Source organism: Haemaphysalis longicornis, unplaced genomic scaffold (assembly GCF_048455015.1).
Source record: "Haemaphysalis longicornis isolate Haplotype H1 unplaced genomic scaffold, Haemaphysalis longicornis Haplotype H1 scaffold_7, whole genome shotgun sequence".
NCBI classification, from domain to species: Eukaryota; Metazoa; Arthropoda; class Arachnida; order Ixodida; family Ixodidae; genus Haemaphysalis; species Haemaphysalis longicornis.
Window position 1 is genome coordinate 85,419,688 of NW_027526422.1, and position 25,074 is coordinate 85,444,761.

Here is a 25,074-nt window from a genome sequence, read left to right on the forward strand (position 1 = left end):
TTACACCAAACAGCTGACAGTCAGTTGACGGATATATATATATATATATATATATATATATATATATATATATATATATATATATATATATATATATATATATATATATATATATATATATATATATATATGAATTGTAACCATGCCTCGGCTGTGTTACATTGCTATAGCTGCATTACCAGCAGCTGGCTTTTTTTACATGAACAGTTAGGTCGCACTACAGAAACTGAGTCCCAGCCTTTTCTATCTTCAGAATAAAAACGCAGAGGGGACGTGGGGCCACTTCGAAAATGCATTACGACGGAGAGTATATGTATACGTACGCAAAATTAAAGCCCATTCACCCACTGAAGAAAACCTATGACGTAGCGATCAGACTACTACACAAACATATCTGCGGCCAATTGGTTGCTGCAATCAGAGTAGAAGCGCAAGTTTGCGAGACTCCATTTCACTAAAGAATTCCCTGATTTTGCGAACACACTCTGATTTACAGAAGTTTTAATGTGGGTTTAAGGCCTTTGTTTACTGGAGAGTGCAAACAAAACTGACCACCTGAACAGATTTTACGAAGCTTTTCAAAACAAAATGGGTGGGATGTAAGTATAGACAATAAAAAAATAACAGAAATGATGCCATTCCGCCGGAGTAGAGAATGACTGACTATTTATGCGATAATGCAAGTGGTGACCTTGACGGGACCGAGGCGCATGAAGATGCATGAATTGTGAGTCCGTATACCCAGGTAGTGAATTGAACGCAAGATGCTTATAGCCGGTATTCATTGAAAAGTTTAGCTGTCAATTGTTTCGTTTTGCAACACTGAAATGGCCACGGACATGGCTAAGTGCCACGGACATGGCGCGGCTTGTGCCGCTGCGGCCGCACGCCGAAGAAAAATATAACACCGGCGTGCGTCACCTGTTCCGTTTCAACCCGATTCTCTACGGTGGTGTCAACCGAGTTGTTATTAATCGCACTCACAATGGAGTCGAGGCATTACTTTGCGTTCGGCGGGCTAGAGCTTGGAATGTCCAACCCGTATCATGCGCTTACCACGGACAAGTACCGCCATCCCGCGGAGCCCGACGTAACCAGTGACGGCGAACTCACACGGTTGCCTGCATGCGTGCCTCGCTATTGAATACAGTCTATACAGGCACTGCCGAGTGTGTTCCACTTCCAAGAGCTAGTGTGACAATGTATACCGGCGATCTTTTTAAGTTATCTGCCACATACCATAACTACTGCAGTCATAGACATCGCACCTTTTAAGGAGAGCCTAACAGTGGTGTTTCTGAACGTCACGGAAGGCGTAATAACACTTTTTTTGCCAGTGAAGAATTGACATTTCCTTTTCAGTCGGCATTCTCACATTTCTCGATTATGCGAATTTTCCCATTTTACAAAGGTTTCGACTGGAGTTAGGCTGTGTTAATCTGCGTATACTGTATGTATTCCTGTGTGTGCATGCCTGCGCGCGTGCATGCAAATGTGATCTATATTTTGCTTGTGTAAAAACCGCTTTTGTGCCTGTTACCGCCCTGCAATGTCTGGTCAATAGTGCAATCATCGAGCAACATATTTTACGTAGTTTTTGAGTGTTTTTTATACCTTTATTGTAAATCCCGCAATCGGTTTTTGCCGTTCTCATTCATCCGTTCTCTGCTGCTGAGCATCTTCGACGCTTCCATCACTGCTGAGTCGGTCCCCACAAACGTGCTAAGTGGTCGCACTAACCGCATATATGGATGCTTAAATCCGTGGGTCACGCAGCAGCGGTGCCGCTTTGTGCTACGGTGGTGGTGCTGGACTCGGAATGGCGGCTCTGCTTTACCGCGACGGCTGCACCCGCAGAAGGCTTCACCGGGACGCTTTGCTGCGCATCACGCCCGATCCCTTGTCGAGGACGCCACGCGAATACACTTGTCGCCCTGGTGTGTGATTGCAGGCGGCGGAGGCGACGACCCTACCACCACCACCGCCACTGCCGAAAGCAGCGCCACTACGGAAGCTGGCGAGTCCGCTACAACAACCACAACTGCCAACCCGACAAGTGGCGGCAGCGAGGAGGCCACGACGAGCGCTGCGGCTCCTGCCGATGATAGCGCTGCCACAACTACGACTACGACTGAGTCCCCAGCTGCTCCTGCCGACGACAGCGCTGGGACGACAACGACTACGACGGAGGCGCCAGCCGCCCCTGCTGATGACAGCGCTGGGACGACAACGACTACGACGGAGGCGCCAGCCGCCCCTGCTGATGACAGCGCTGCGACAACAACGACTACGACTGAGTCTCCAGCCGCCCCTGCTGATGACAGCGCTGCGACAACAACGACTACGACTGAGTCTCCAGCCGCACCTGGTGGTGACAGCGCTGCGACAACAACGACTACGACTGAGTCGCCGGCAGCGCCTGCCGATGACGGTGCTGTGACAACGACTACGACCGAGTCCTCGGCTGCACCTGCCGATGACAGCGCTGCGACAACGACTACGACCGAGTCCTCGGCTGCAACGACGACGACAGCTGCACCCACGGAAGGGGCCAGCGAGGACAAGGACAAGAACGAGTTAGACAACGAACTTCCTCAAGCCGACAGCCCTGTGGGCCACGATGAGGACAACGAGGCCATCCCGAAGGGCGACGATGACGATGGCGTATCCGGAAGATCCAAGACCCCGTCCAAACCCGATGGTACTTCATGCGAGCATGACGAACCGTGCGACAACGGCGACCACGCGACCACCACCGAAGCATCCTCTGGACACGGGGATGAGGGCGCGGACGCCTCGGGAGGCAGCAATCAGTTCAGTGGCCCAGATAGCAGCACGAACGCTCCGGAGGACAAGACGGGCAACATTGAGCGCGAGGACAAGACGACCACGACGACTGAGCCGTCCTTCCACGGAGGGGACGACGATGGAGGCCACCCAGCGGAAACAACGACTCCACCGCCAGACGACAGCAACGGCCATGGCGAGGAGACTACTACGACGTCGTCTCCCCACGAGGAAACCACTCCGTCAGAAGACCACGACTTAGGTGGAAGCGGCAGCGATGGCAATGGCGAAGGTGTCCCCACAACGACAGAATCTAGCGGCGGCGGTCACGACGACGGGGACTCCGGCGGTTCTGGAGGCCACGACGACGGGGGTGACTCTGGTGATGCCGGAGGTCACGACGACGGTGGTCATGGTGACGACGGTGGTCATGGTGACAACGGAGGTCATGGAGATGACGGAGGTCATGGTGACGGAGGTCATGGTGACGGAGGTCATGGAAATGGCGGCGGCCACTCGCATCCTGACTTTGGCGGCCGGGTGCCCCCGTCGATTGAGCAACTTCTTGCCGGACTTAGCCCCGACACTAGGAGGCAGTACGAACGAGATCATGGGAAAATTCCCCCCAGCGACGAATAAGGGAGACATAACGGTGTTTCCGCGCCAAAGCTTCGAAAAATTGGGCCATCAGCGTGATTTTGACAGCCCACAACATTTCTGGCTGAAGCTACTCTACCGTTTTTTTTTCTCTTTTTTTAAGCTAAGACGTTTGCAATGTAGAGTCATTTAGGAATACGGGGTCATATCTCTCTAGTACGTTTGTTTTTATTTTCGCAAACACAGCCGGCTGATGGAGTCAATTTCCAAACTTGCTATGCTCGTCATGGCTCCTTCTTGAACTAAGTCAGACGTCAGCCGTAATGTCGGTAGTTGTAGCCAGGAAAACCTGGAAGCACCTGTATTTCTTAAGGCGTTAGTTAGCAGAACGGGAAGCGGTCTCAAGCCATGTTTGAGGTCCTTATGTTTGGAACTCAAGTATTGATCACAGTGAAAGAGTCTGTAGCAGCTTGAAGTTGAATACCACGAGCTCGTGGCGGGCCCATTGTTGATTTTTTGTTTTACTATGACCCTTGTACCTGTTTCGACAATAAAGCGGTTGACGATGATAATATTTTTAGTGCTTATTTTCCGTAGTTCAAGATGTACGATAGACTTCCGAACGAGAATTCCGCGCGTGCAAGCTTCTGAACCCAATTAAGCTTGCAGTGTGGCCTTCGGAATTCCGTAGCCTGCTTTTTTAACAAGACTTGCACAGCAAACTAAGACCGACGATAATCCACATAAACTTTAAGTTGTGTTTATATGTGCATAAACCCGTATTTACATTTCCTGAATTTAAACAAGTAATAGTAACTTATACATCGCACCTTACCCTAAACAGGACTTGGCAAGACGTGAACAAAAATGAACAAAAGGCGTGAACAAAAACCGAGAAGGAGATCTTAGCCGGAATTGAAATTATGCCTATATGTGCTTAAAATTTATTCCCTCTACCTGAGTTTAGAGAACTAATAAGAACTTATACATCACACGTTGCAGAAAAGAGGACCTGGCAAGGCGTAAACAAAAACATCGATTGCAATACATATTACCTAATTCATTGCTGAACATTATTACTTTGGATGACCTTGAAGTGGCCTTGATTTGCGCAGAGTAGATCATAAAACTACATAGCCTCAACTACCAAAGTCACCCTGTGTTTTATAAATCTACAGTATTTGTGTGACACAACGAATAATTGAATACCGTATATTATAAAAATATCTTGCAACTCCGCTCAAAGCAACAAACACCCTCACGAAGATAACCAAAATTAGAAGAGAGAATGAGAAGAACCTAAGGTTGTGTCAACACTCTCCCACACCGTAACTTTTCTGTTCTATTTTGTGTTCTCTTTCTCTGTTCCCGTGACCGAGTAACAACAACGCCTTCTCCCATGAGCCACTGCTCCCTTTCCACCTTCGCTTTCTCTCGGCGAGTGACTCCGTCTCCCTCACGTCACACAAACAACCCTCCTGCTTCCTTCCCTGTCTGCAATGGCGATGGCGATGCTTTAAGGTAAGCACACTGACCAGCCTTCACCGGTCTTTCCGTCCGGGTAACCAGCCATGAAGGGGCCATGCAGACAAAACACAAGTCTGGTTCATTTGAAAGATTGGCTCGTTAGAATCATACTTACATTAACGCGAACTGCGCTCAAATAACCTATATAAATAGAAAAAAGGAAATGGCCATGCGACCCACTAGCTCATTTCCCGAGACAAAACCTACGATGTCATATGCTCAGCTGTGTGATTGGTTGAGGCCGGCCAAAGCAAACGCGAATTAGGCAGGGCTTATAAGTTTGCCGAACAAGGTATTTCGCGCATAAATGTAATGCATATTCAATTTGCAGCAGTCAGAATGGTGGGGTAAACAATGCAAGTTACGAAAATACTCGTAAACATAGAAGTACCGATGCGCGCTGCTGTTGGTACTGGGAGCACTATACACGTTTTAACTGCACAGCAGTCCGCCGCTTTGGAGTTGTCTTACACGACACTGATCGATTGGAATAAGCGACGTTTTTTTACATGACCCTGTTTGTCCAGGATACCCCATGCTTCACGAACAATTACTTTCCACAGTAACAAAAACAAGCCAGGCGCAAATACGGCGAAAACAAAGCAACGGCGGACTATGGTCCGTGGCATAGTATGGTAGCTCTATCTGGGAGGACTGACGGTAAGCGAGGCTGCAGAGCCAAATGATGCAGTGAAAGTTCATTTCAATACCCAAGCATATGACTTCGTGGTAGACGTCACGAAAACACATGATTTGGCGTGAGAATCAAAATTTTAACCTAAATTGGTCGATTTCTCAATGAACACAGCACCATTAGCTGCTGGACAAGCGCTAGTGGCACTATAAAACACGAAATCTTTCGAAAAAAAAACAAACTTGTATTTTGTCTCTATGGCCCCTCTAACTACAGAAATCGAGAGCTGTCTCGACGGCTTTTTCAGGGAAACCGACGTCGCCGCGTGAATTTGTTGACAAACTGACTTGACTTGAAATATACTTGCGTCAGGCATTCTTGCTTCGAAGCAGTATATGTCTACCCCCCTCCCCCTTTCCACCCCGGTGAAGCCGATTAACTCAGCGCCGCTCCCGCGTTCATTTTCGCCATCGCCGACCCCTCTTTCAAAACTGTTATTTGACGCTAAGCTATAGGTTCATGCCTTCAGTGATCCGTTGTGCTGGCGCCGAATGCGACCTCTCTGGTGTCTTCACTGGTCGAGCGGGTTGGGTTGTGTGTTACACAGACAGTAGACGCGGGGTGCGGAAACAGGAAGCCTCATGTTTGTTCGCTAAAATAAAGATCGAGTCCTTGCTTGTTTCAATCAGCTAAATGGATAGGAAGTATGCTCAATCACAAGTGACAAACAAACGTGGTCTAGTTCATCCAGCCCGTCGACTGCGTCCAGCTTCGCAGGTCATCCATCTCCACTGAATGGAAGGACGCTAATTTCTATTGAATAAACAAACGTGCTTAAATGCGCGTATTTTCATTTTACTACTTTGGTGATTGACATCTAATGGTGACTCACGCAGAAGGAGTGATGAATCCAGAGGTAAGGAGCGCGTAGGTGCTGCTCCCCCCCCCCCCCTTCCCCCTCGTTTCAAGAAAGATTCGCAATTGCAGCAGCACTAGTAAGATCCCTTGATGGCTCGTTTCCATTCCCGGCCCCGCCACAGCGCAGCATTCGCCCAATAAACCGCTCCGTACCCCTCTGCACCAGTCCCCTAATCCCATCTTGGGACCATTCTGGGTCTTCCAAAAACCTTGATTCGGTCCAACTACAATGCACAAAAAATGTCCGGATGCGCCACAGGCGTGTTGCCGATTGGCATAAAACGAGAAAGTTAGTATGCGAGAAAACTGAACTTAAATTTCATGCTTCGTTGCAATGATAACCGAGTGAGGTGGCAACTGCTCCATGAACGCTCGCATGTACGCAGTAGGCCTCAGTGCAGTATGCGGCACCGCTACTCATACTGCACGCCCGTAATATTGGTTTATTCTTTCTTTGCTAAATCTTATTGAAGCAACTCTGTAGCAAACGTCTAAGCGTACACAGTTAGACTGCATACAAGTTCAACGGTATGTCCCATTCCGAATCTGTTTTTTGTTCGGCAAACTTACACGAATTGTGCAATTGCAAGAGATCGTTAAAGCGAGAAAAAAAAAAGGGGGGGGGGGGGGCAGGAGATACCTTCCCATTTCTCTTGATTGCTGCCGCAACGAGTTGCGACAAGCTATCCCGAGAAATTCACCCATATAATAAAGCTCAGCAAAGGATCCGCAAGTGCTTGTTCGCACCGCTTACGCTGGGGCTTGGGCGTTGCAACTTCCCACCCGGATGTTCGCACAGGAGGCAAACGACCCATGCTTGGCGCTCCATGTACCCCCGTCTCCGTTCGTGGCACCAATGCCAACGCGGTGGAAATTTCCCTCACGGTTCCGTATATTCCAACGCAACTTTCCCGCATGCCTGCTTTCGCGAGAATCTCCTTTCAAAGGCCGTAAAAGATTCACGCAACCGCGAGTGGTAGGAGCAAGGGTTTACGTTTCTCGAAACAGCAGTCCCGAATGCAGCTTATAAATACATACGTTTTTTAAGAAAAACAGGCAACAACGTGCCTCCCTATTCGCTTACGTACTATAATTCGTTTCTTACGAAATAGGGAGAGAAAGCGAGCTTTAGGCGGTGCACGAATGTAGGTACACAAACACGTTTACCGCGGCGGGCACTGTACATGTCCTTATATACCAATGGCTGTGTCGGCGGTTGACGCATAAAACGGAAGTAGGATTTGCATTTGAGATGAGGTTTTACTTTAAACAAAAACAGACAACGGAGCCGCCCCGGAGGTCAACGTGATGAGAATCTTTCACCATCTTGTGAAGATGTTTTTGTTGTAGAACATTATTCGTTTTATCACTCTCCCTCCATATCCAGTTTTTTTGTTGTTGTTGCGGGCTTCAAAAAGCATGGAACCGAGTTTTTGCGAAACTTTGCGCCTGACTGTGGTGTCGCGCGATGTCGACCGCGGCGGAGTTTTGAAAGCCGTTGTAGGAACGATAAAAAGTAAGAGGCTTTCAATCGATACGACGGAACACGATGCGCTAATAGTTTCGAGGACTAAGCGTTTTTTTTATTCACTACGCTTAGCACGGAAGACTTACGCATGCAAATCTACAGAAAAGAAAAACCCGAACAAAAGAAACTGTCAGTCTGCATTTCGTTCCCATTTTATCTCGTCTAGATTCCTCGCGCTTCAGCGCACTCTGCGTTATCTCCAATTTCTCGCTCTTCCGGCGAAGCAGATTTCCGTTTTTTAACGGCAAGCCCGACGAAGGGGAATTAAATTGAACTCATGACGTCGTGAGACAACGTGTGCTTCAAGCAAACTACCTTAACGTGCCATTTTTAACGAAGTGTTCCGCGCGAAAACTGAAAGCGCAATAGCGCTATCTTTTGGTTTTTTGCCTCGACCTCCCCCTCGTGGAAAACTCACATGCATATATACATATATTCCCGTTGTTTTGAAACAACTGGAATTAAAATAAATCTGGTTAGTGTCGTTTATCAACGAATATAAAAATTCAAGTATTCTCGCATGCGCATGTACCGGACCAAATGAAGTTTCTGATGGAAAATCGATGTCGATGACTCGGAAAGGTTGGGGCCACCTGGGAGCGTACGTAAAACGCGCAATAGCGGCAGGACATGAACGCGTTTTGCCGCAGACAATAATTATGCCGCCGAAAAGCAAAACCCGACCGGCGACCTTGTGCAATTTTGTTCTAAGAAAAGTGCTACCTCTTTGCGATACGTTATCCTAACTTCGCATGTGAAATCCAGGTATAGCAGGTGCACTCATGCACATACAGATGGGACTATCTATAGGGCCCGACGCATAGCACACGGCGTATCTAAGTTCGCAGCAATTCCCTTTTCAGCCGAGTGTGGCGAGCTTCGAACATTTGAAGGGATGGGGAGGCGTGAGCACAGTACGAAGCCGATGCTCCTGTGATGATGCTATTTTCGTTGGACGTAATTTTTAGCGCATTTACCTCTACTGTGACACTCATCACGGTCACTCCTCTATTCTCCGCTGCAACTTTATTCCAGCCCCACTTACTCTTTTTTGTTTGGCTTCGTGCAGTAAAACGTAGTTGTTGGTGAGAAAGAGAAAGTTATTTTGTTCGACTGGGCAAACATCAGTCACGTCATGTTAGCCCCGTTCATTCTCAAAGTACCGGAAGCAAACTGTAAAAAAGGAATCGGTAAGAGGGAAGAGGGGTTAAAATTCAGGGCCCCAAAGCACTAAGCCATTCCTGGCGTTTAGCTCCCCTTTTAAGGAGCCTGGCATGTAGTTCTTCTGTACAGACAATATCTCGAATACAACTAGCTTCTACCTTAAATATTCGGTTAGCGAGAAAACCTTGTACGCATCCGCGTGAAGTTTACGTAAGTTATAGTAAAAGAAAGTTGCTGCTCCTACGTTTAAGCCTGATGTCTAATCTCTCAAGAACACAGAAGAGCGATCTTTTAAGAGAAAGCGATCAGGAGGCAGCGTTCAACCTGTTAGGCTAACTGGACAAGACAAGTTCGCCAAACACCGAGTAACTTCAGAGCGCTCAACCGGGATGATAATGTGGTGTCTCCAAATGCTGGAGGTAAGCCTTATTAGGCAGCAAACGTCATCTGCGTAAACACGAACCAAACTCTGACAACACTGTATGAACAATTCAAGACGAGTAAACGGCCGAGAGGAAATGTCGGCAAAGCCTGTGATGAACAAAAGCAATTCTTCAATACGTTTCTTTTTCCGAACCGTATTCTACCTTCAGTAACCTCATACACAACAACGCTCGAGCAACAACAGCAAAAAAGCGAAATACGAAAATTCCTGAGCTAGGATAAAAGTTTATGCGTGTACACGTCACGTGAACACTTCACGTGTACACTTCACGTGTACACTTCACGTACACTTCACGTGTACACTTCACGTGTACACTTCACGTACACTTCACGTGTACACTTCACGTGTACACTTCACGTGTAAACTTCACGTACACTTCACGCTTATGCGTGAACTTGATTGATTGTAGGGTTTAACGCGCCGACGCAACGCAGGCGATGAGGCGCGCCGTAGTGGAGGGCTCCGGGTTAATTTTGACCACCTGGGGATCTTTAACGTGCGCCGAAATCTCGTACACACGGGCGTTTTTGCTTTTCGCCTCCATCAGAAAAGCGGCCGCCGCGGCCGGGAATCGAACCCGCGACCTTGTGCTCAGCAGCGCAACGCCTTAGCCACTGAGCCACCGCGGCGGGTTTATGCGTGAACTTCGCCGGCAGGTTCATCCCCCCGTTGAGAATAGAAGGACAGAGTTCAAGCACGCGCTTCAGCTGCTATATGCGGACATTATTTTACTCCCACGCGAGGTTAACAGATCGGCCCTGGCTATTAATGGATTGCACGATGACCGCGTCACACTGTTTCGAAGAAGCGGGCCGTCCTTAATCTCAATTTGCGGGGTCGTTATTCTTCGTTAGCGGGGACCATTAATACGCCCCGCTGAAAGGTGCGCCACGCGTGCCACCGGCGCATCCCAGTTTGATTATTTCGAGAGTTGTCGGCGACTCCGCTCACGAGAGGCCACCACATCGTTCAGACTTCTTGTTGCTCCCAAAAAGGTAGGAGAAAGCGAATAAACTCATGCCTTAACGAAGATGTATGGAAGGCACGCGACTGCTAAGTGGTCTGCTGCGGACGTGAGCGAGTGTGGTTTATTATTTAGTCAGCGCTAGTGCTTTGTTCCTCTTTGATATTTTGGGTTTTGTCGGTTAAACAAAGAATTATAAGAATAGCCACGTGCGTATTTACGTGCCGAAAAACCATTTCAATGTTTTTGTATTGGCATTTGAATAGAAATAAACAGCCCGCTGAACGAAACTATTTTTGCGTCTACAAGGCATTCATACACGATCTGAAATGGAACATGACCAAACTCTCATGCGACAATATAAAAAGAAAAATTTCTCGACCACTTTATTGAGACCATAGATATGCTACGAATTGCCTTGTACGGGTGAAATAATAAAACTGGAAAGAAAAACAGCCATAAACCAGGACAACGTTGGTGAAGTAATATTGAAAAAAAAAATTGTTTTTTTCTGTATATTTTCAATAATATATTTCACAGTTTTGTGTTGCAGAATAAGAGCGAAATTCTACTCCGAAAATGTCTTAACTGAACATATGCGGTGAGCTGTTAAACGTATCGAGATCTGCGGAGTATCCGAGTTGCTGGTACTCAGCAGCAAATAACGGGGACAGCGCTGCTTACAGAAGGTGAAAAAACGAAAAGGGGACGTGTTATTTTGCGGTATTCGAAGCGACTGTTTGCTGGACCCGAGGAAGAAAGCTCAGTGCAGCTGGATTGTCATGGATGAAAATTAATATAGCCTCAGCTTTATCGTGCCCCTTTTTTAGACTACGTAGGATTCTTGAGATCAGCGGTCCGGAGAACGTGGCTACTGCAAATAGTAACCATAACAATGAAAACAGATTCATTCCTTTCATTTCAGTAATTTATTCATACTGCCGGTCAAGATGCTGCCCGTTGAAGGATGGGTAATAACATAATGAAGGAAGTATAAAGAGCGCATGAACAAGTTGCTACCTATAGCATGTTAGCAACACGTCTAAGTGTTTGCGTAATAAAGCAACCATAAAAAAAGAACAGCACAGATGGAATCAGCTCTTCTGAAATATCTGAACGATATGTGAAATCAGCACATATGAACAGCGCAGATCCTTTGCGCACCAACGTCGTGTCCACGCAGAGCCTTGCTCAGACAGCTTTTCCCGCTCACCCAGCCGTAACCGTCCACGAGCGTTAAAAACAACCAGGAATATTTAATTAATATTCTTGCCTTTACTGAACGACGCTGATTTGGAACTTCTATCGCTTTTTTATGAAGCGATAACTCACCAGTAGGGAAATATACTTGAAAGCTTTGCAAATGTCAACACTATCATCCTGCAGGGGGCATATATAGAAGGACTGTGGTGCGAGTTAGTTGGTTCATGTTCATGAAAAACCCAAAACAGCGCGAACGAAGCAAGACCGAGGATCGTTCGCGCTTTTTTGGGTTTTTCATGAACATGAACAAACTAACTCGCACCAGGGTCCTGCTAAGTCATATTTCTGCAGCGCCCATTTGTGTTCTACGTGTTTCTTTCCTCGGTCCTGTTTCGTTCGCGCTGTTTTGGGTTTTTCATGGCATAAATAGGGCGATGGCAACGGTTATGTCGATTCAGTTATTTTTCTTTGGTAAGTAAAAGGGTGTCGAGGAGGACACGTTTCGGCGTAGCTTGAAATATCTGTCTTTCTCGCGAAGCTTAAGTCACGTAACTTGTCGTCTGTGGAGCTGACAGAATGGCGTAGGAACTCCGCACGGGGCTGGATAAGAAATCCGCTCCTCAGTAAAACACGTTGTTCGGCAAGTTGGTGCGCGCTTGTTCTAAAAATTTGCGCGCTAAACACAATGACGTATAACAAAAACGACGGGACAAGCACCCCGCAGCGAGTACTCGTCCCGTCGTTTTTATTCTCCGTTGTTGTGCTTAGTGCACTCCAATTTTTATAACAAATCCGGAACAGTCATGATTCTACGTTCGGTAGCAAGGTAAGAACGGTACATCCCCCTGTAGTGTATCACTCCGCCCAAAACGACAGACTCTTGACGTGAACGAACGCGCGCGTTTTTAAAGTACATAGCGCTTAATGTGTGACGTCGTCTGCGTTTTCTAACCTAGTTTGTTTCTCGTCGTTGCAGTAGTGCACCAGCGGATTCAGTCAGAAAAATCTCGGCAGTAACGCTCGCAGTAATGCACTCTTCGCGCTGCGCGGAGGAATAGCCGGCTGCGGTGGCAAGGCGAGGCCACTTCCGTTGTCGTTGTTAAGTTGTACCCGAGTATACACAAGTGGCCCAAGTTCTAGGCCTATCCAACTTAGACCCTGTGGCGTTTGTTCTCTTTTTACAACGCAATGCGTACAACAGAAGCAGCTCCTATGTAACAGCAAGTTAAGCTACCTTACAAGCAGGTATTCTAATTTTACTGAATGACTGGTAAACGTTCGGCAATATTTGTTATCATGGCCCACAAAAGCACTCCGAACAAATTTTACAAAAGTGCCCTTGCTTTACAATTTGGTTGGTTGGTAAAAACTTTATTGTGGTAAAAACTTTATTGTTGCTTTACAATGAACTATTATTTTGGCTTTGAAGAGCACACTATCATTTCTTGCATGTTTTTGGGTCTGCACCTGAAGTGAGGAAGCACAGAAAGTGTGGGAAGCACGTTAAGCACTCCTCCTCTATCGAAATCATACGGCACAGGGACGTTTATTCCCCATTGGCGCTCTAACTTGGCGCGTGCAGTGATTCTAATCAAAGTTTTGCTTGTTTTTCCTCTCCACCCTTCCCCCTTTCCCTTCGTACTCCAATACGCACGACGATCGGGCAGTGTGCAACGTCGATGGCGTGCTGTACCAGAGCGGGGATCCCATCCCGACCGAGGACCCGTGCGAAACCTGCAAGTGCCGGCCACCTGGCTTCGCCTGCACGCTCCGGGAGTGTGACGTGAAGCCGCACTGCAAAGCTGTGCGCCGCGAGGGTCAATGCTGCCCCGAATACCACTGCGGTAAGCTTTACCGGGAAGAAAAATTGCTCGCTGTCGCTGTTGCTGCTGCTACCGGAAAAAGCAAACACGCCCCCATCGAGCCTTGTCCTTTCTCCTCCTGTTCAGTGCCGTGCTTTCCCCGAACTCTGTTTTTTTTTTGTATATTTTCCTAGAAAGCGGAAGCATACGAAAGTGTGAACTGCGGCGTGCCTCCGAGAAGATGAAAATAAAAATACGTCGTGGACACCGTCACAAAAAAAAAACAAAAAAAAAAACGCAATAGCAATGCTATACGAGGCTGAACATTGCGAACGTTTTTCTGAAAGGCAGCGTTCAATAGCTGTACGCGCTTTTTTTTTCCTATTTGCTTTGTGCCACCGCTCACCATTACCTTGATACGTTTTCTCGGAACAGGTGTACGGCTTGATAGCGTGAGGACTGGTCGATATATAGAGTAGACGAACGCATGACGTTTCAGAGTAATGACCGGCAGCATTAGAGAGAGAGAGAGAGAGAGAGAGAGAGAGAGAGAGAGAGAGAGAGAGAGAGAGAGAGAGAGAGAGAGAGAGAGAGAGAGAGAGAGAGAGAGAGATGCTTAATGGGAACTGGTGAGGCCGGCCCTGCTAGCGGTAGTGTTCAAGTGTCACTGTGTCTGTAATTAATATTCGACTTAGCAAGCAAACCTGTTGTGTACCTCTTCGCCTATTGCCAACTGAAAGCATTATGTAAGCGGCAGATGACAAAAACATTAATTTACCTTTATTAAATGAACGTTTTGTATAGAAGATAATGCGAAGAACTTTACAAAATGTCGGAAGAGAAATGTGTCTATACAAAAGCTGCTACCACATGAATACAATAACGCTAACACACCTGATAAATAATTGTTAAGCAACAAAACACGCCTTTCCATCGGTGACATTACAGTCATTTAGTCGGGGTAATGGGGATTTGTCCTGAACACCTATCCCCGAATAAAGCCTTTTCGTGGTTCCAGAAATAAGTTATTATGCTGTGCGTTCGGAGTCAGACAGATGTCAGAACACTTGTAATGGCATGAAACGCCGCGGAAAAATAACTCAGTTCTCAAACGTGTGTCTTCCAAAACGAAAAACCGAAACCAATGCATTTTAGGATCTGACAACAAAACATGCCTAGGAAGTTCGCGTCGTGGTGAAAAAAAGTTTTTATAGAAAGCCGCAGTGCGGCCGCCTGAATCGCACTGCTATTTTGTTACAAAAAGGTGCACATTTTGATGCCTAAGTGACGCCATACAGGCTGTTCCCAGTTTTTTTTTTTCAATGTAAGCTGAAGTTTCACGAGGGAAGCGACGCCTGGGCTATGAGACGTGCTGTAGTAGGACAATTAACAATTTCTTAATTTAGACAACGTGAAAGTCTTAAATGAGCGCCGGAGGCTCCATCATACATGTTTTTACTTCCAGTAAGTTACAATATCGCGTTTACTGGTCCTTTCTGTCTACTGGTATTGATTCTTTCTATTAGTGGTGTTTTCTTGCAACTGCCATAGCTTTGTGCATGGACAAAGCTGTGTGGTTATATCAGTCCACATTAGATGTGACAGGTCGTCGCAGATAACTACTACGTATTCCGTCCACTAAACCTATATGTGCTACACGGCGTGCTGTAACAAAAATGTGGTGACGGAGTGCTTTCATCGGGGGATGCTGTCAGAACAGATGTGGCGTCAACATGGCAAAGTATAGGCATCCCGACCACGTATGCTCAGTTTCTCCAAACTCCTTTGCAGAGGGAGACAGAGAGATAGAAAGAGAGAGAAAGCTCTTTATTGAAAAAGCAGAGAGTTTTGCCGGCGTTTGCAATCGCCTACACGCTTCTCTGCTAGGGGTCGGGGATGTATGGAAAAGAGGCCCTAGAAAGAGGTGGTCAGAAAAAAAAAAAAAAACACTGGGGTGGCTTGACGTGCTTGACGGACTATTTTGTAGATTTTGTCACGGAATTCACAATTTCGAAATGTGACCAATGTCCTCCAAAAGAGAAAACAAACTTTTTAGAGCCTGACGCTGCTTTGAGGGGCAAGTCCATGGTGCTAGGATAGTCTTCAAAGTTACCGGCCCTTGATCTAGGCGTTCAATATCTTCAAAAAACGGGATCTTGGTGCCAAGTAGGCCACACATCCTAATAAAATATGCTAGACAGTTTCTACAGAAGAACAGTTATCGCACTACGGGTTGGTCGTCGTTCCGGGGCGAAAAAGGTAACTGTTGGTGCAAGAGGAGGAGGAGGAATAAATGTTTATTCCATGAGCGCTGGTGCTGCTGTTAGGGCACCCGCCTGGTGGGGGGCGTCCCTAGTCCGGGATGCCCTGACCTTGGATGGCAGTCCAGGCCCTCTTCAGCAGTATGCGCTGGGTCCCAGGGTTCGGACTTTTCAGGCAGGCCACCCACTGCTCGTAAGAGTGGGACGGGTTGGGGGGTAGGCCTGGGGTTTGTCCGCACTCCCATACTGTGTAGTGTAGGGTGCCGGGCAAGGGGCAGAAATTACAGGTGGCCGGGTATATGGTGGGGCAGATGGCGTGAAGAATGGTGCGATGAGGATAGGAGTTGGTTTGTATTCTTCTCAGGCTGGTAGCTTCTTGTCTTGATAACTGAGGATGTGGTGCAAGAGCAGCCCATGGTCTCGGGACAGAATATACGCATGAATAGCAGAGAGATAGAGAGGCAACAAGGACTCCTTAAGAATCGCGCCTCCGTCCTGTTACGCAGGCTGCGAGCAGGAAGGCAAGCTGTACAAGGACGGCGAAGTGGTGCCAAGCCCGCAGAGCCCGTGCTACGTGTGCTACTGCCAAGGAAGCTCCATCACTTGCTCCCTCGTGGCCTGCCAGTTCCGGGGTGACTGCGAGCCGCGATACGTGGACGGCGAGTGCTGCCCGCGCTACGACCACTGTCCGCCCACCGGTACGTGTACGCGCGCTATTCCGATCGATCGGGGCGAGTTCTTAACGTGCATGCATATTAACGGTCACTGATTCCTTCGACACGTGCCGGGTGGCCATTGCACAGCGCATATCGAATAAACACCTCTCATCAAGGACACAAAGGCCGCGGGGCAGGCGATGCATCGTGTACTGCGGCGGAAGTGTTCGCTACGTCGCGCGCGAAAGAAGAACAAAGTGATGCAGACCTGTTTAAATCTGACCCTGAGTCGGTTTAGAATACCGGGAGGACACCGAGAGATAAGCGCCGCCCCAGCGCAGTCTAGGCCAAGAAAGCGAGCAAGGCCACCTAGTGCCCCGGTTTGCAAGGTTCATTTTGTATCGTTCACAATACACGACGGAAGGGGTTCAATCATGGCGCATTTTAAGAAGCCGCGGGCGCCACAAGCTCCGTTACAAGTTGAAGGAAATTGGCCGGCGCATTATTCTCGGGTTGTTTAAATAAACGTCATTCGTATAAAAAGATGGAACAGGAGTGCGATGACGCATGATCCAGCTTTTCTGCTTCTGCTTCCGCTAGTGTCTGCTCAGTGTGTACACAATCATTTTTCTGTTGCTGATGCGAATGTGTAGTGACAATAATGATGACTATGCACTTGCCATGATGTCAGTACGCACGAAAGAATAACTTTTATGGGAGTCCGACGCACATCAACCAATGCTGTCATAAAATGTATAAACTGCGCAGCAATAAAATACTTAACCATGCTTGCACGGGAAAATTTCCTACTGCTTCTAAAGCACCCACCTAGCAATATACATCATACAATTTAATTCCACTAATTATTTGAGACCAATTTAAGGTTATTTTTTAATTATTGAAATGTACGAGCAGGCGTTCACGTCGATCAAGGCCGTTAGTGCATTTACCGTGACTTGAACGCGACGCCTCCTCATAAGCATTTGGAAAGTTCTAGCTTCTTGACCACCAGGAGTGCGTTTGAAGCTTTGCGCAAACATTATGTTGGGGTTTATTGCAGCGAATGTAGTGTATGAATATTGGCACCCAGTTGTCCTCACACTGGTGGCGCAATTTCTTTTAATACATTCGCAGAAGGCCCATTTACAACGACTCCCGCCAGGCTTCCCTGGTCTCGAGCCAGCAGCCCACGCACAACTGGCAGGTTCTTCACCACCCGGTTCGAGCCCACGGTTATCCCTGGTGCCGGCTTCTCCACCAATGTTCCCAGAAAAGCTACGGTTGGGGTTCAGCGTACTAAATTCCCAGCCGTCACAGATCCAACCCGCCACACCGAGCAGTTCTCTACTGACCAGACGGCCTTCCCACCTTCATTGTACGACGACCTGTCTTCCCCGCAACCTGTTCCCGACATCACCAACCCGGTGAAGCGATTTACCACTCATTTGCCGCTGCCAGATGAAACAGAAGCCAGAAGCGCCGATGGCACACCCGTACGAGCGACAGAAACAGACACCGTTAAACCCCTGGATGCCGGGGTGCAGACTCAAAACGTTGACGACAAGCTGAAGGCTACGCCAAGTAAGGATACAGCGGACGCCTCCACCATCATTGGCGCGGCCCTCGTACCCATTGTTCCGGATGCCGCCGTTCCAGCCGACACCGTTCCAGCTGTTCATGTTCCAGCTGTTCATGTTCCAGCTGTTCATGTTCCAGCGGTTGCTGTTCCAGACGTTACGGTTCCGGCGGTAGCACCAGTAGTGACTACGCATGTTGTACCCGCCATTCCAATTCATCCAGTGGCCACAACGTCATTTACCGATGGAGTTGACACCGGCTCTGCTGTGCACACGATCAGTACCGGTGCGACGGTGCCACCAACTTTGATAACCGGTGCAGGAGCTGGCGCCGTAACCCCACCAGGACTTGTTCCGGCAGGAGCTGGACACTCAGTAGCTTCTGAGGCTGCCCAGGCCGATCAACCTTCTTTAGGCGGGGCTACGCATACAGACGGCACTACTGGCTCAGCGACTGGGGGCAGTACGGTCACGGTTGGCGGAAGTGACGCCGCAACTCTGAGTACAGCCAGTCACGATGGCGCGTCAGCACCCGCTGGCACCGCAACATCCGGGCTTCCCAGCGATGCTTCCAGCACTGGTACAGTTACCGACTCTAAACAAGCGACAACCCAAGCTGCCGGAGTTCCCAGTAACGGAGGCGGAACCACAGATGCCCACGTTGATACGACAGTGGCGACCGGGGGCCAGGCGGATCCTGCTGCGCAGCCTGAATCTACATCCGCCGGTGCAGGTCAGTCAACCGCAACACCAGACGCACACCCTAGCGACGCTTCAGGATCCACACAAGCAGGCGACGCCCACGCTGATTCTGTCGACCACACGACCACTTCCGCTCACACCCTAGCCACTACGGATGACACTATCCCGAAGGAAACAACGAACGCTCCGGGTTCTGGAGGCGACAGCAGCGCTGCGACAGGACCAACTTCTGATGCGGCTTCCGGTAAAGCTGCGGAAGAAAGCGCCGGGGAAGGAAGACCCCTCCCTCCTTCCACAGATGCTACCACCTCCACCGGCACTGATTCTTCTAGCGCCGCAACAGCTGGCGTTTCTGATGCCGCCGAAACTGGACACCCTGCTACGGACGCAACCGTTGGGGCTACCGCCGACCACACAAGTGGATCTGACGTAACGACAGGAGGCCTTTCAACCGCTGCGAATGACGACCAAGCGACAGCAACAGGGGCAGCCCACGAAAGCGACGCCGCTCCAGCGTCTACTGCAGGTGCATCTGATTCTAGTGAAGCGTCATCTGCTGTTACGCAGGGTTCCACGGGCACCGAAAGCGCGGACACAAACAAGGGCGACGCCGGTAGTGCTGTTTCTAGCACAGAAACCGGTTCGACGACATCAGGAGCTGGAAGCTCTGATCAGGACAGCAAAACTGGTTCCGAATCAGCTGCTGCCGAACCAGCTACACCGTCGGCTACTCCAGTCACCTCCGGCCCTGACGCTGCTGCTTCTACGGAGAAAGCTCCTGAGCCCAGTGGCGATAGTGAGCCTACTTCTGAGAAGCCATCAGTCGAAGGAGCGGACGACAAAACGACCACTGCTGGACTGACCGCGTCTGATGCCAGCTCAACAACTCAAGCTGTTGAATCGTCGACGCCATCCTCTGCCGAGAACTCGGTTTCTGGGTCTGACGAAACAGGCGCTCCTTCTGCCACGGCAGGCGAACAACCTCTCGCTGACGAGCCCCATCAAGGTGCAAGTGGGGATGACAGTTCCGACGCTTCTGCGAAGAAAGAGGAGCCTTCTCACGACGCTGGCGCCGCCGGTTCGGACGACGAGAAGCCTCAAGGAGACGCTGCGACCTCACCAGATGCCAAAACCGAAGAAAACGAAGCCGTGCCAAAGAAAGACAGCAACGAATTCGACACCTCAGGTTCTGACGATAAAACAAGCGATGCCTCTGGAAATGCTGGTCACGTTGACGCAGATGTTACAACGGAGCAGGCGCCAGCTTCCGACGCTTCCGCGGCTGGTAGTGGAGCCGATAGCACCGCTGCTGCGGCGCCTAAAAGTGAGGACAGCACACAGTCTGAAAACGTTGAGCGCGAAGAACATCCCGAAGGAACACCTGAAACCACAAGCACCCCAGCCGACGCAACCACGGAAGCGCCGCATCATGATGAGGACGACGACAGTAGGACACCCGCGAGTGAGACGCCTATTGTTCCCGAAGAGGCCCACACTGTATCCCCTGATAACGAAGGAGAAAAACCCGAAGCTACTACCGAGGCACCTCACGAAGATACCACTCCACACGATGACGCTGCTCCTCATGATGATGGCGCAGCCCATGACAATGGGGCAACTCCAGGCCTTGGCTCCTCGGGCGGAGATTCGAACGGAGGTGACTCGACACCCCACGCCGACAATGGCGGATCCGCGGGAGCGCATCCAAGTGGCAGTAATGGAGGGGCTACTCCCAGCCACGAGCACAAGCCTCACCACGACCATGGAGGCAGGGTTCCCCCCACCATTGAGCAGCTGCTTGCTCAGCTGAGCCCCGACACGAGAAGGCAGTACGAGCTGGACCACGGCATCGTCCATCCCAGCGGACCCGAAGTACCGACAAATGGCGACGCTGGAGCCACACACGGGGACGGGGAGGGTGACAAGCCGACTGACACCGATGCTCCGAGCGTCCCGGGTTCAACCGAAGGTGACTCGGGGCATGAGCAGACAACGACCACGACGGAAGAGCCTCCTGCAGTTGACGGAGAAGGAGCCGGCTCCGATAGCGACTTTCTGGGCTCCAGGCCGCCCACAGCGGAGCCGGCACCTGCTTCTCCGGGGGAAGGAGCTGGTGACGACGCTGAACACAAGGAGCCAACAGACGGTGATCACGCCACTCCGTCCACACCAGGGGGAGACAGCCAACCAGAGACGACCACGCCTAGCCATGACAGCGATGCGGGGGCAGGGAGCGACGGCTACGGACCTTCTGGAAGTGGCGACGATCACAAGGACCAAGGCGGTGATTCTACAACCGAGAAGACTCACGAAGAGACGACCACTCCGCCATCGTCTCCGGCTTCGGGAGACGAGGACGACACTAATACCAACGAGGTTACCGAATCCCCGAAGCCTACCACGTTCCCGACGCGGTACACAACCACGCAGGCTCCGTCCCCCGGCGACGATGACCATCCCGACGGCGGGGCAGCCGGCTCGGACGCTGGATCCTCGCACGGTGACCACCACCCAGCCAAGGGCGACCCTTGTGGCACAGATGTCACCAAGTCGGAAGACACCACGGCTGCCAAGACACACGACCCTATTGTGCAGCTGGTGAAGAGTGGCATCCCCGACTTGCACCTCGATGGCTCCGAGCCTCACAGGGACAGGAGGCGCTCCGGGCGCTCTCACTGAGATGGCTGAGCTGGTGACGCCTGGGCTCTTGGATATCCCCGATCGCGAAACTCCGTAAACGCAGATTTTGCGCGGACAAGGTTGCCCCTGTAGAATTTTTCAGGAAGTCTCCCATGAACTAAAAGTGGAGCGACGTTGTCTACTTAGAGGCGGCAAATGTCACTCCAAAATATAAACGCAGACTACAACCACCGCAATAATATGTTTAAATTTGTGCTGGGTTTCTTAGTTAACTTCTACGGGGAGCACAACGACGGTGTCCATGACTACACAACTTCCTGCTAAACCAGGTCAAACAGTGAAGCCTTATCTGGTGCAGAGATTTTTTTCGAAGCTGAAACTCAGGGGCGGCCTTAATCCTCCTAAAGTTTTACAACATAAACCTCATGCAGAGGTGTGAGGGATTTCGCAACTGGGAATATCCGAAAGCTTGGGGTGGCGCCACGCACCCGCTAGGGGTACTGTGATGTAAACATCATCGGCGCCCTGACTGTCGTCCATCCACTGTACATAAAACGCTGGGGGGTGCCGGGGTCAACGGCGGGGAAATACCGAGACGCAGCCGTGCGTCTCGGTCTGGTGGCAGCTACACTTCTGCATCGCAGAAAGATGAAACGCCAGATGTCCACCGAGTGACAAAGGAGAAAAGCAAGAGTACGGGGAGAGTATAGATACCACCGTTTTGTACACCCATCTAAAAGAAAAAAAAGGTCCCTACTTGCTCGGAGAAAGGAGCGCTGAAAGGCATCTTAATGCAAAAGATCTCACCTTTAGAGCACCTGCACTTAATTCATGGCTAATTCGTCACCTCGCGAAGAGGAACTCACAATTTAAATGTCGGCCGTGCCTAGAGTGCCGTCCGGCCGTATTATAAGCACCCGACTATTACGGCGTCCACCGGCGTGTTGTAACAAAATTGCCGCGTCTGGCACTACATCGCTCTAGAAGATAACATAAAGCTAGGCAACCTAACCTAAACATAACACAACATGACCTAACGCGCCCAAAGAGGTCCTTTAAAACACCAGAACTAACCGAAACCATAAAATTATAGTTCAATTTAAAGGTGAAAAAAAAAACAGTCTCGAATCACCATCCTTGGGATCCAGAAGCTAAGACGGATCCTCTATTCTACAACGGCAGACGCCTCGGACGGTGCTAGCCTAGTGTTAATATTCGAACATCGTCGGAGAGCACTCTAGGCATGCCTGCGGGGGACAGAGGGTACGGCTTCACTTCTAGATTCAACAGATCAATGATTGTTGCGTACCTAAAAAGTGGAGCCATGCAACACACATCAGCGTACTATTTTTTACTGGTGACGATATTCGAAGCCTTCGTGGTTTGCCAGCAACGGGGGCTATGGTTTTACAACGACGACGTTCTGTTCCCGCAAGATGTAAAAAAAGCGAAACAGAGGAACACGAACGCATCGGCGCATTCTACTTATCGAATGTGAGCATCATAGCGCCAGTGGGGGGTGAAGTTGCCGAGTGAACATGCCTTAACGCCAAGTGCAATTGACGAGACAACCCTGTTCGGTAGCGGAGGGTTTTAGCTCAGTGCGGCAAGGGCGGCTGGACGTCTTTCTGCGGTGGTTCGCTTCGGGGAACAATCAGGGGATCTGGTGGCATCCTGTTTTGTCTTTTACACTCTTCATCCGTTATTATTATTTTTTTGCCGTATTATTATTATTATTATTATTATTATTGTTTTTCACGGTTCAATCATCCACTGTTCTGCGGCGAGGCTGGTTATGTATTATTGGTGCGCTGTTGCCAATAAACACCTTTCCGAACAGTTTTGTTAAAGAAAAGAAGTGTGTCGTTGTGTGTTTATTTCTCGTCTACTTTCTTTCAAATGTGGCGCACCTCTAGAAACAGGGGAGACGACACGACGTTGCGACTGTGCCATCACTCCACTTGGATGCACCATGTATAAATAACTAACCAATAAGAAATAGCATACACGCAATATTATTCATTTTGGATAAACACCGTTTCATTTTGAAACCAGGACTGCTTTTTCCGAAGAATATCGGGATATCCACCAGGCTTGTCCTGTACGAAATAGTAGCACGTTGTGGAGCGTATAGGACCTCTTGCCCACCAGCCGCTATATAATTGAGGCATGAAGGATGCCTTGTGGTAAAGTTCTCTTTATAGTGTCTCTGTAGAAGAAGCCCCATTGGAAACGTGAAATGGCGACAAGTTTTTCGTTAATAGAAAACCGAGCGATTGGCTTACAGTGTATAATATGGATTAGAGTTTACCTATATAGGCACGAGAAACTGAGTCTCCACTACACCATGCTTGCTGGCTGCCTGCTTGCACAATTTCGATCACTTACAGTAGCGGCTAAAGGCTGGCTTGGCCTATAGTGCATCCCTATCTTAAGCTTGCGGAAGGTTCGCAAGTTCTGTTCTAACCCACACCTCGAATTAGAAAGCATCTTTACTAGTGTGGTTTAAAGGGACCCTACAACACTCTGAGCAGTGCAAGTAAACGTGCGCGACGCTTAGATTACACTGCCAGGAATACTATTACACGTGCACGTGAAGCGGTGAGCGCGCAAATCGCTGTGAAAGACGCAGAAAAAACAACCGCGCTCCCTCCAGTTTTCCTCATTATGCACCCCTGGCATGGCCTAAACGACGTCATTGAGGCCATGTCTGCCTATTGGCTGTCGCTGGTGAGCTTCACGGCTTATTTCTCGCATTTCCTGTGACGATCCGCCGTCGTCGGCGCTTGTACCAACTTCTTCTATGTCTGAGCCTGTACGCAGAGTTTTCACTTTTCTTTTGTGTTTTGTTTGCGCGTGCAGTTTGAGTGATGAACTCAATACTCCCCTTTCAAGGAGACCACTCGACAACAAACGTTTATTGCTTGAAAAACGCCCTACCAGCCTGAGCGCTTGCTTGCGAGAAGGCAGCCATGCCTGCTTTTTTGTGGCACCACACCGGAAATAGACCCCTCCACGTTTCGGAAAAATGGGGAGAACTCCCCGGCCTGTCATATATCGTAGGCCGCCGGAGAAGGCGCTGCGAGCCGCCCCCCTCTCCGGGAGAGAGCGCGCAGTCTTCGTCGCGTTGTCCGCGGTCGAGTTGAGAGGGAACAATTATGCGTGATTTCTCATCGCGCGTAGTTTCGGTGATAGGGAACGGATTTTCATAATTCTTGCGGGAGGAGATTGCTGGGACAATAGACTTTATTTTAAAATACATTCAGAGTAGTCGATGGTGAGTGTTGCAGGGTCCCTTTAAGCTTTACCCTCAACCTGGAATATCTCGAAACACTCGGGAGGGATTGGATGCATCATCTTGACGCCGCTATTCGCACACATTAGGCTGCTATCGGTCTCACAGCAGCAGTAAGTCCTCTCGTTCCAAGCAACAAAAAGATATTCTTATAATCTTCAATTGCAACAAGCGAAGAAATACCTGATTTCTAGTGGCTAACGACGCTGTAAAATTAAAACCAATTTTGTCCTTTGTGTGTAAGAACACCCAAAAGTCGAACCTATCCAATTACCCATAGCAAACTCCACGCAAGCTCCTCGATACGCCACCAGTATTTGTTACCCTGCCATGTTTGGCCACTCCGGACTCCGAATTTAAATATGCTCACTCAC

General features: G+C 49.3%; 1 protein-coding gene across 2 annotated transcripts in view; it reads left to right on the forward strand.

Annotated features, from left to right (window-relative positions):
- Positions 1-23,263, forward strand: part of LOC144146032 (uncharacterized) — a 99,230-nt gene extending 75,967 nt beyond the window's left edge. Inside the window, exons 4-6 of one of the 2 annotated variants that reach the window (XM_077677952.1) lie at positions 13,435-13,611; positions 16,337-16,528; positions 17,621-23,263. In XM_077677952.1, coding sequence (XP_077534078.1) covers positions 13,435-13,611; positions 16,337-16,528; positions 17,621-21,444 — 4,193 coding nt within the window. In that variant the 3' untranslated portion in view covers positions 21,445-23,263. Of the gene's footprint in view, positions 1-1,951; positions 3,957-13,434; positions 13,612-16,336; positions 16,529-17,620 lie in introns of those variants that run through there. The other variant, XM_077677953.1, reaches the window with a different exon arrangement.
- Positions 23,264-25,074: the final 1,811 nt, after the last annotated feature.